Source organism: Lupinus angustifolius, chromosome LG01 (genome assembly GCF_001865875.1).
Source record: "Lupinus angustifolius cultivar Tanjil chromosome LG01, LupAngTanjil_v1.0, whole genome shotgun sequence".
Lineage (NCBI taxonomy): Eukaryota > Viridiplantae > Streptophyta > Magnoliopsida > Fabales > Fabaceae > Lupinus > Lupinus angustifolius.
The window spans coordinates 6,061,151-6,073,740 of NC_032009.1; the positions used below are offsets into that span (position 1 = coordinate 6,061,151).

The 12,590-nt window shown below is 32.4% G+C and overlaps 1 protein-coding gene across 6 annotated transcripts; it reads right to left on the bottom strand.

The window, feature by feature from the left end:
* On the bottom strand, nucleotides 3,099–12,069 carry LOC109348533 (HBS1-like protein). 6 transcript variants are annotated; one of them, XM_019589002.1, is made up of 13 exons: nucleotides 11,987–12,069; nucleotides 11,620–11,780; nucleotides 11,403–11,528; nucleotides 9,660–9,818; nucleotides 8,051–8,272; nucleotides 7,782–7,859; nucleotides 5,980–6,518; nucleotides 5,784–5,894; nucleotides 5,213–5,700; nucleotides 4,456–4,624; nucleotides 3,888–4,127; nucleotides 3,662–3,796; nucleotides 3,099–3,546 (listed from the first exon to the last, which is right to left on the bottom strand). In XM_019589002.1, the coding sequence occupies exons 3-13, from the start codon at nucleotides 11,500–11,502 to the stop codon at nucleotides 3,415–3,417; spliced, it is 2,373 nt and encodes a 790-aa protein (XP_019444547.1). In that variant the 5' UTR covers nucleotides 11,503–11,528; nucleotides 11,620–11,780; nucleotides 11,987–12,069; the 3' UTR covers nucleotides 3,099–3,414. The 6 variants fall into 6 exon arrangements, with proteins under 6 accessions (XP_019444547.1, XP_019444538.1, XP_019444557.1 ...); XM_019588993.1 differs by having other exon boundaries at nucleotides 11,944–12,058; XM_019589012.1 differs by having other exon boundaries at nucleotides 11,616–11,780; nucleotides 11,944–12,058.

A 12,590-nucleotide genomic window follows, 5' to 3' on the forward strand; every position in this document is an offset into this window, starting at 1 on the left:
ACATTGGAAATTTAATGCATATTTATAATTATACTTATAAAGAAATAATTATATCATAAAGAAACATAAAAGTTCAATATTTTTCAATTAGTTACAAAAATGATATTGTACGCAATTAATCAACTGTTAGTTACATTTTAGAAGCCAAAATTATTAGGCATGATTGTCATTGAACATCTTTTATTCCGTTATCTAAAAATTAAATAATTATTCTCAAAATTAGTTTTGTAATTTGATTTTTCATTATGTTTTTGGATTAATTTTTATTTAATCTTTAATAGGATGTGACAATCAAAATATTAAAGCAATTTGATTTGATTGTGATAATTAATTTGTTTGATTTATATTTTGATTAAATTATTTATAATTCCCTAATTTTAAGCAATGTTTATTATTGATATAAATTTGCCGTAAATAATAAATTTTCGGAATATTAATATTGAATTCAATTTGTTGTTTGAATTTATGGATCAGTTTGTTGTTTGAAATATAAATTTGCAGTATTATATTTAATGAATTTATGGAATATTAATTGAGTAATATCTACTCATTAATATTTTACATCATTTCCAACAATTTTTATATATTTGGATTTATTAATCTATAATTTATTCTGATGTATTGAATTGCATAACATGCATGATTAATTGATCATATTACACAATTATTTAATATTAGAAACTTAATACACAATTATAATTATATTGATAAATAAATAATTATATTTTTAATGTCATAAATAAATATAAAAACTCAAATTTTATGGATCAATTATAAAAATGATATTATACACAATTAATCAATTTAGTTAAACGATCGAATATAGTAAGATTATGATACAACAAATTAACTCTATAATGTATGTGATTTATTTAATAATAAAATGAATATGATTACCTATGCAATATTAAAATATAATGTTACTATAGCAATATTAAAATAATAATAATAATATGAATCATAACATATTGTTTGTAGTTATTTTAGAGTGAAATAATAATATTTATTTTATAATAATCTTATTTTAGAATCAAATAATAATGAAATTATAAATTTATTGATGATTTTTTTATTAATAGGATACTACTAACTATATCATGTTATGTATGTGTAAAAAATAATGTTGGGAAAGTCGAGCAAGATGTTAAACCAGAATAGGTCTCATATTAAATTTATCTGATTTAAACAGTTAAACCGTATGGTCTGACTGTATGATTTTATATATAATTAATAATTTTTAACAATATGTATGCACTGGTAACATATATGGTTTTAGCCATGCGAATGCACGAGCAACATACATATTCTTAAACATAAATGCACATGTAATATGTGTTCTTAATTATGCGGCAAAAAAATACCATCCCGTGCAAATGCACGGGTAACTTGCTAGTTGTCTACTATAATAAAAGATTTATAACTTATCCTCCTTGAGATTCTAGAGCTAGTGGAGTGGTTTTGTTGGGCTTTAAGCCACATTGAATAACAAAAAAGACAATTATTAATATTGTACCAATTATCAATTACTTAAGAGCATTCACATTGATGAAAAAAATTAAGTTAATAGCTAAATAGAAATGTTCTTCTTTCATTTTCACCATTGGAGAAGAATCATTCTTGTGCTTATTTTGCAACAATGAACAAAATAAGCATCGTTATTATAGTTGAGATAACATAAAAAAAAATAGAAACGAGAGAATAAATCAATATTAAATAAAATAAAGTAAAAGTAAAGAAGAAGATAAATATGATGTATGTTTGTGGGGTCCATTTAAGAACGTAAGTTAAGTTGCACCATTGGAGATGATTTTGACTTAAGTTGCTTAAGTTATTGGAATATGTAAATAAATATAAATTAATCAGTAGAACCCAATTAAGAACGAAAAATGAGTTGAACTATTGTGGATGTTCTAAGATACCAGTATGATATAATTATGTAGTGCTTTAACTAATAATTTACTAATTAAACCATATACTAATAAATTCAAATATACATATATAGTATAGTAATATTAATGTTGTAAAATTAATAAAGAAGACAATAACTACTTTTATTTATATCATTTATTAAAATAAAATAATCTGTTATTTAGTAGTAGACCATGTTTTATACTTATATACAAATGTAATATTTATGCGTTTGATCTTTCACATCAACACTTTGGTGAAAATTAACTCATTTTTATTAAAAAAATAATTTTAAATGAAAATCGGTCAGTATAATCAGTATAGTTTAATTGAAAACTTATGAGTATTACTAATTTTGACTAGTGTAATTACATGATTACGATAATTATTATATTGTATAAGTAGTAGGAACAATTTCTCTGTTGGCAATATCCAATTTTCACAACAATCACAAAAGGTAAGGGAATCGTATATGGAAAAGGAGTTAAATGTACAATGATATACAGAAGGAAGAATTACCATCTTTAACTGCTTCGAATCTGTCATCGAAAAAAAACTGCTTCGAATCAAATCATGAGCAAAACCTAAATTGCAAATGTCATTTATTTATATTCTGTTTTTAACCATGTTAAAAGAGATGGTGGGCTGATACATGAATTGTCAATTTTTTTAATCTTTAACTAGCCACTAGCCAAATTTCCAATTGATTTCTATTCCTTCAGGGTAGTTATGTAAAATTCGTTAAACAGATATTACTTTATTACCATCTATTTTTTTTGCAAATTTATGAGGTCCAAAAGACAACTATGTACATGTGACAGTCAAAAATAAAATAAAATTCAAATCCATGAAAATATATGCAATGAACTAATGAATAACCATTTCTATTCATAAAATATGTAAGTATTAAGTAAAAAAATCATGAATATATGCTATGATAAACTTCTCTATTCATAAATCATAAGATTGTATGGTTTGTTTCATGAGGGAAGACTAGAAACAATAAAGAGTGTAAAATCTAACATCATTGTAAAAAATTTATATTATCAATACATCACTCACCATTCATTTGTAATGTTTGTTTGAAGAGTCAATGATAATTAAATATGAATGATAAATAATACAATGACAGTATATAGAACTCATACACCGTAAGTGTATAGATTTTTTCTCAAGAATAAAAGCAATTGTATCCAACTCTCATGGGAATACATACTTTACTGTCTCCATTCAACTACATTGCTATAGTACAAAAGTCCAGAGTATTGCACAAGAATGGTCTCTCCTATTATACATATTATATGGTGAAAAACATCCCAAAAATCTTCACCATTCTTATAGTGACAGTGAACCTCAACAACATTCATATGTAGTTGCACTTTGTCTACAGACATAACTTAATCTAGACTTAGATGTTTACTGGAACAACATACATGATATGATGAGATGAGTACTAGTTGCAAATGCTGATATATTCATCTAATCTTTTCTGAGGAATATCATAATCTAGTTTTGCTCTTCAATTATTCTTGTTACAAGTCCAACAGCAATTGTTCTTCCCAATAATCTTAGGGACACCCTTCCAAGAGCTTTACAACTAGAGAACTCTAGCACACAGATTGGCTCCTCCAAAATCACCTGAAACCACAGAGAACAAAGTTCATTCCGAAAATTTTCCAGGTTCATCGGTGATAGACAAACAGAAATACATGCAAGATTGTTGAAATAGCAAGTTCCGCATCAGTTATTTTACCTCAATTACTGCACTTTGCTTTGCGGTGAGACAGCGAGGGGACTTTTTGGTTACCTTACCGGTCTTGGGATCAAGTACTGACAAGATTTTTGAAACTCTAGCAGGTTCTTTTACATGGTGTACATGAAACTCTAACTGCAAACAGAAAAAGATAATTCAGTATTTCCTAATACAATAAATTGAAATTAAAGTGCAAGGGCATATGTGGTACATATATAGTACACACCTGAGAACCCATCAATATGGGATTTGCACCATCCAAGACAAGCAATTTCAGCTCCAAATGTTTTGCAACAGCAACAGGAAAGTCAGGATGGCATAGTACACCTCCAGCCGTTACAAGACTTCCATCGACACCTTGCAACGTCACAGCTACATTATCTCCAGCTCTTGCAACAGTACAGGCATTAGAGTCACGCTCCAATGAGCGTACTGTTCCCATGACAGCTGAAGGCATAACCAAGACCTACAATTCATAATACTACAGTTATAGAAAGAAATGTAATTTCATGTCATGTCAGAGAAGTTTAAGCATATGATTCCATTCTGTGCACTATAATATTATATGGTAATTTCAATCCAAAATCACTGTAAGGCCAACAACTGAATAGATGAGTTGATGTAATTTGTAAAGTGAGGGACTAAAATGAGCACATCTAAAGGACTAAAAAAATTAAACCGAAACTAATAATTTCTAGCAGAAACTCCATCAAATTCAGATTAAGTAGAGAACAAAAAATGTTAATCTTTCATTTGATTTTTCAGTAAAACCATAACAATGCCCAATTGTATACCTTTGATCCACTCCGAAGAGCTCCTGCTTCCAGTTTTCCACAAGCAGACACCTGTCCAAGTGTAGGTGATTTGATGACATCACATATTGGCATTAGTAGCGGTTTTGAGAGTTCTCTAGTAGGAGGTTGGACTGAGTCAATTGCATCTAACAGATAAGGCCCATTGTACCTGTTTCACAATGATCACAACCATCATTTTTAACCAGTAAAATTCAAACTAAATTGAAAGTCCTAACTAGTTAGAAAATGCTATCGCATGAAATACAAATCTAAGGTTGCCAGTATATACACATGTTATCAAGGGAAGGAAGCTACCAAGCTATCTTCATCTATGTTGCAATAACGGGGTTTTGGTAGTGAAGGATGAATAGAAAGAATTGAGACTTTGAACAATAGAATATTAGATTGAAACTGGTATATAACAATCTGTTACAAAATAGTAACACAGGGATCCTATTTATACTAATAATTAAAGATATCACAAACACAATCTGAAGATATGCTAAGATATTCTAAATTACTCTCAAGATATTAACAATTTACCAATCTTTATTTTTTCTTGATAACATTTGGACATTGTTTTAACCAGAAAGATTATCACAAAGACACATCAATAATCAAACATCACTTGGTCTTAGATTATGGAAGTTAAGACTTATTATCACCATTTTCTTCTTATGATACTAACTAATCTGCTAAGTGCTAATAACAGACAATAGATACCTCAGTACATATGAATTTATTCTTGGGTACATACCAGTTTTTGAAATTAGTATTAGAAGGAGATGCCACCAAATTCTGATTTTCCATGGCACTTATAGGAACCCATGATAGGGAAGAATCTTTGAAACCACAGGTGCGGAGAAACATTCCTAACTGCTGTCTAATAAAATCAAATCGATCTTTGGAGTACGCCACAACGTCCATCTTATTAACAGCAACTATAACCTGGTCAACACCAAAACTTCTGATAAGTTGTGCATGTTCCCTTGTTTGTCCTTTACTACCATCCATGCCAGCTTCAAATGAGCCAAGTGAAGCATCTATAACAAGAATTGCAGCATCAGCTTGTGTTGCACCAGAAATCATGTTAGGGATAAAATCCTTATGGCCGGGGGAGTCAAGCACTACAACATGATATTTCTTGGTGTCAAAATAAGCAACCGCCACTGTCATAGTTATTCCCCTTTCCCTTTCTTCAGAACTTTCATCAAGTGCCCAGGCATAAGCAAAGGACCCCTTGCCCTGAAACAAAAAGGTTGTGACCAATATCAGTGCATGAACTCAAAAGCATCAAAGCTTGAAAGGTACAAAACAAATGAAATTACCTGTAACTTGGACTCCTTTTCATATTTATGCATTTGTTTTTGAGAAATTCGTCCCAATAAGTGCAGTAACCTACCAGATAGTGTTGATTTACCAGAATCAACATGGCCAACCTACAATTGACAAATTTAAAACTGAGACATTTGAATCATGGACATGTTATATTGGAGTGTACAATATAATAGGTCATTGGCATACAATTGCAAGATTCAGCTGAGTCAATGTATCATCAGCTTGTTGAGAGAGCATCCATTTTTCTGGTTTATAAGAAACTTGTGGGCGGGCTCCTTTAGCATTAGTATTATCTGAATTTCCAGATCTAACATCGAGAACCGTGTTGTTAAAACTGCTGGAAAGACTTTCTGTTTTTCCATCTTTGATAGAAGAGGAACTGATCTCATCACTATCTCTGATTTTTGGCAGTGCAGATGAACTACCTGACTTTTCTTTGCTTGATTGGGTATCAACTGTACCATTTTTGGAAGAATTTATTTTCTTCACATTGTTACCTTTGCCTTTTGCCAAAGATACCGATAAGCTGGTTGATGTGTTCCCACTTGTTTCCACATCAGTTGCCATATTTTTGGAATGCTTGTTCTCAGCCGAACTATCCCACGTGCCCTTCTGCATTAAGGATGATAAGTTCTTTAAACTTTCAACATTTGGCGGTACAGTATGTTCATTCTTCTCTTTAATATTTGAGGAAACCCGAGAAGTTTTAGAGTTAGTAACTTGGTCTGCAAAAATAGCAGATATGACAGGTTAATATAAGAACAAAAAATTAAGATAACAAATATGGAAAGACTAATTTGTTTTTCCTCATTTTTGGTGAAAGCTACTATGGCAGTGCTTAAGATGCATAACAAATTTTGGATCAGGCAGGCTTTTATCTCTCTTTTATTTGTGCGAATATGAAAAAGTCAAGCATTTTAATGAAATATTTTGTAGAAAAAAATTAACAAACAAACATCTCTAGGTAAAAATAACATATCAGCAATAACATGTCAGAACCAGTCCATAAATATAACATTATGTTTGCTGAAAACTCTGGGTAAAATTTATCAGGTGCAGTTGGCCAGTTACTTCTAGGTGCAGACATCCGATACAATAATATATGATAGGATGACTATTTAAAAAAAAAATACATGTATAGTAAAATTATTAAAATATTTATAATTTAACAGAGGGCGAGCCTCAGTGCAATAGTAAGGTTGCAGTTCAAATCCTGGAAACAACCTTTCACTTGCAAAAGTATGGTTGTGTACATCCCCAAACCCCACTAGGTAGGAGCTTCATGCATTCGGTTTGTGGTCGTAAGGTTACGTACATCCACCCTCCCCAGACTCGTGCACTGGACCACCTTTTTATTTATATTTATATTTATTTATAATGATTCTATATTTATCCACTTGTGATAATCTCTACTCAACCTGAGTTCCATGCATTTTTGTGCAGTGTTTTTGAAGCATGCAGGATTACAAGAGTGGAAATATGCTTTGGGGAGGGGAATAACTGGAGAGATCGAGACTTGAGTTTGTAACCCAGATTTTTCAAGGACCAGTAGTTTGAAGGTGGTAAAGATACACGTAAAAATAAGGATACTCCAGAAACATAAATGCAGCAGTATCATGCAAATATCGGTTCCAGATACCCAAATGATACAGACATGCCACTAACTTTGGAATATTTGCGTATTATAGAGCTTACGAGCAGTGAAGGGAGATTTTCAATGACAGAGTCAACTGATGAGATTAAAGAAACTGTAAGTTTATGATGCCATGATCCAATAAAGGACATGATATATATATATATATATATATATATATATATACACACACATATCCTTTGAAAGTTCTTCAAAAGATTGGTAAAGTAAACCAGTGAGACAGTAGGGAAACATTTTAGTTTCAAAATAATGGTCACGCTCTACCAACGGTTCAATATTCAATTTGAATCCACTAACTTGAACTGCTAGAGGCAAGTCAGATAGGGAGGGATACCTTTCAAATCCATTTTGGAAGATTGTAGGCCAGTATAAACCTTGTCATCAGGGGATGGGACATCAAACTTGAAAGGAGCTGCGCACCAAGAAAACCATGTTTTATAGCTTCTATTTAAAAAATTGAGGTTTGCTCTCATATGCAAAGTGTTGCAAGAAGTAAAACATGGCATGTCATCAAACAAACATTGAACTTTGTGTAAAACTCAAATATAGTAGAAACTATTCTAACTCTAGAGATGCAAATCCTAAATCAGAACTTGTGATGACCTATGTTTAAATGGGGACGACTTTGAGCATTAAAAGCCTTATGAAATTCACAAAATTCTCCTTGGGCATTCCAAAGCATGTAGTAGTTACTGCCATCGAACTGAAAAACATCATCACCCTGCTTTGGAAATAATACAACCTCTTTGGGCACCTGTTGTGGCAATGATGCAAATAGAGACCTGGCCAACTTGGATACCCCAGAAGTTGTGCTTATTCCTTCAACTGCATCAAAGAGATTGTTCAACAGGTTATAGGAATGCTGTGGCCATTGTATTGTTGTTGTTAGAAAATCAGAAAAAGGTCTTGTTATTTCTTTTTATATCTTAGAATATTTAAGTATCCTTGGTGGTCCGTTAGGATTTATTTCCTATTTATATTTTATGATCTGTTTCCCTATTTGATTAGGATTACAGGTCCACATTTTAGTATTTTAGTATAAAAGGACTATTACGGTTGTCTTTCATAATCACCTCATCATCAGACAATCTATTCTCTTTTCCTCCTCCCTTACTGAAATCCTCCAATTCAACATGGTATTAGAACGACACCATCCTCCGTGACTTATCATCACTTTTTTTCCTCCCATACCAATGGCTTTCCCACAAACAATCATTTCGATGGTGACTTCTTTCCCATTGATGAGTCCTTTTAATGGTGACTTCTCTTCCCGTTGATGATCATTCTGATGATGACTTATTGGTTATAACTCATACTTGATCAACTCTTTGTCCCAGTCACATTGGCTCTTCGTCTTTGTCCCATATGAGTGGACAAAAATGAAGAGAAAGAGGAGATCCCACCTTAGAATATGTTAAGCATGGGTGGGGGAGGTGATTGTGATCCTTCTCGTGCATAAGGACAATAATTCCAATCCCCTTGAGGCTGCCAGTGTGTCTAACTCTAAGTCATTGCGCTCAATGATCTATGATCTATCCTTTCAAAAAAGTATTTTTGAACTAGCTGATACGTTTCACACACTAAAAAGTGTACTATCCAAAACTAAACTTATATAGTAGAAATAGAATCATTGCTAAGGATTCTGCCTATGCATCGTTAAATTTTGATTATCTAGTTCGCTTTTGGAAGGGGAACTTTAGTGCAATGGTAAGGTTGCTCAACCTTGCAACCAGGAGGTCATATGTTCTGGATACCTCTACCACCCAGACCCCACCAGGTGAGAGCCTCATACGCTAAGACAACAATAGCCAAGCCTTAATCTCACTAGGTGTGATTGACTACATGGATTTAACAGTACTATTCATATCAATAGAATCACATTGTGATTTTCAATAAGAAAAGAAGTACTTTAAACATTAAAATCTTTGTGCATGTGTGTATTGCTGTTCAACCAATGAACCATGAATCAGTTCACATGTTTAAAAGCCGGTCCAGTTTTCAGAACTTTGAATATGATGAAAGAACTTGAAGTACCATATCAACCATACCTATCAGGGCGTATTTATTTTGTTCCCATAAGGTAAGCCACACAGGGAAGGAAAGGGACAGAAAGAGAGTAATCTAGACCTTGTAAAAGAAATATCTTTTTCATACAGAACAGAAACTAAGTAAATGCAGCATGAACAAAATTACTCTCCACTAACTTAAGTACCTGATTTATTACTGTTGAAAGTTCCGGTGTCAGCCAATGGACGACGTACAATACCACAAATATCGCATGATGTCATACTCTCATCGTTGTCATAAGTGCAAATGGAGCATGACCAAAGCCCTGGCCTAATGCTCTCTTGCTTTGTATCAGGTCCCTCTCCTGTTGCCGCAGAAAAAATTAGTCGGTTTGTACATTAAAAAAATTGTGACATTCCTTAGACACTAATATTGATCTTATACTACAAATGATTGCTTAATTGATATTACTCTTCTACTTTTTGTTATTTTATAGAAGTTATTTCATATGAACTGATTATAATTGTTGAGTGCTGACAACAATATTCAGGAAAAATATATGCCAAAGCAAATGATTACTTCGCTAGAGGAAATATAGTCCTCATTCAAAGAACACCTAAGTAGCGCCGATTAGATAAAATAGCAAATGAAAAATGTGGCATGAAACAAGCACCTCCAAAAACAGTATAGCAGCAAAGTGGGCCGCTTCACAGAAGATAGAGACTACAATTAAAATAAGCTATAAACTTGGGAAAAAAACTGCAAAATTGCAAATCCTATTAGTTCAAAACTTCATTATGAAGAATGAACAAAGACTCAGAAATCACTCATTCAGAAAAAAACAAATAATAGTTACCAGAAATCTATCAAGCATAACCTTAAATAGCAATGACAAAAAATCTAGCACAACAAAAATTAAAACAAAAAACAATAAAGTGAAGCACTAAATCAGAGAAGCTGCATGTAAAGCAAATAATGGAGTGGAGCTAAACAGAAAGAAGTGTGAAACAGATGCTGGATCTGTGCGAAGTACAGCACCAAATCAGAGGAGCTGCATGCGAAGCAGAGAATGGGTATGTGCTAAACAGAAATAGGCATGAAACATATGGTTAGTGCAGAAAAGAGAAGAGTAACCAGGCATGATCACAAACATGAGCTTTGTTTAAGACTTGAATATGAAAAACCAGAAAAAAGACCTGTAAGCCCTAATTTGGTGCTGACAACTGACCAGATGTATTTTAAAAATTCACATTAACCATGTCCTTCCAGTGCAAGTGAATGGATATAACAGTTGGTCTATAGCACGGCTGATATGTTTTATTTTCTAGCGAGGGTTGGGGGATCAGGTGTTTGCTACAATGAACATGGTGACTAAATAATAAATGGAACGAGACAACATCTGAGTTACTGAGCCACCCCTCAATTGAGTGTCATACTCGTCATACAATACATAAGGTGACAAAGTATTGAACAATAGCAGGAGGAGGCTTTGTACAAAAGATAGATGAAATGGTGATACATAATTAGGAGGAAGACTAAAAGAATATGTAAAAGATCAAAAGATGTACATACTAACTCTGGATAATGACACTATAGAAGCACACAAAAGCAAGAATTAAAGGGGTGGCCTGTCATATGAGGGTCTCACTTAGTGGGGTTTGGGGAAGGTAGATGCATGTAGTCTTACCCATGCAAGCGGAAAGAGTACGGAAACAAAATCGGAAAAACCAAAATATTTTTCTTTGTTGGTATAGCGAACAAATAATTAGGTCGAATTCAAAACATCAATGATCAATAACCATGAATCCTGATGGCAATGACATAAGCATCAGACTATCAGAGTATAAGCCAATCCAATTCAAATTGACAACAACCACCCCAATCAAACAAACGACAGAAAATACATTACAGCCAATGTAAACCAGGACAAATTAAAAATACAACTAACCATTGCCTTGGATTTCATCATCATAGTCGTCATAGTCATCATAATCATCATAGTCATCATAATCATTGTAATCAGGTCCAGCATACACTTTGCGAGGCATAGTGATAATAAATCTATTATCCAATACTACACACACACACAACAGAACATGAATTAGAACAAAACAAGAAACGCATATAAGAAACTAAAGAAAGGGTTCCAATAAAACAAGACATACATATCAAAAGAGAGTTAACAGTTCCATAAAAGAGTCATAGCCATAAGTGAAACACTGTGCAGAATTTAACAGCTTGTTGTGTCTGCTAAGGTAACATTAAATGAATCGAATAATGTATGTTTGGTGCTCCTTAATCCTTGTGAAGCATGAAGATTAGAAAACTGCATTGAAAAAATTGACATGATTGAACGAATTAGATTGAATTGGAATGAAAAGGAATTGAAATATTGTAAACCCTGATTTGTAAGGGGAAGTAGATAGGGATATGAATATGGGTAGGGATAGGGATAGGGTTGTGAAGAGAGAGTAGAGAAGGGGAGCTACTGGGTGTGGGGTACACGCGCCTCCTCCGTGAAACGCAGTTTACCTTCTCTATGCGGCCATCGTTCACAGATCACAGCTTGTTTCTTTTCTTCCTGTCCCTTCGTTTTTATACCACTTTAATACGTGGGGGGAATGTATTTACCGATTTGATTCTAAAAAACAAATTAATATTTAAAGATATTGAACGTCGGCCAAAAAAATATTTGTAGAGGTCATAACAATATTAAAAAAAAAATAGAAGAGTAAATTATACTATACTCCTTTAGTTTTAGTAAAATTATAAACCACATTCACTTTTTTATAACTACATAAACCCCTAACTTTTACACTTTCTTTACATTGATCACTTTGCACGTGAAAGAATTGTAATCTCTTAAATAAAAAATGTGATAAATGTATTTAGTTAAACAAAACATGATATATTGTGGAGATAATTCCAAATAATATATGAATCAATACATTTTTATTGTTTTTGGTTCATTATGATAGTATAGGAGCGATTTAAACAATATATCTTTAGAATTATTGATATATTTTGTAATAAAAAAAATATAAAGATACATTGATTTGTATATTATTTGGACTTCTCTCCACAATATACTTTGTTTTGTTTAACTTAATTGTATTTATCATATTTTTTTAAGAGA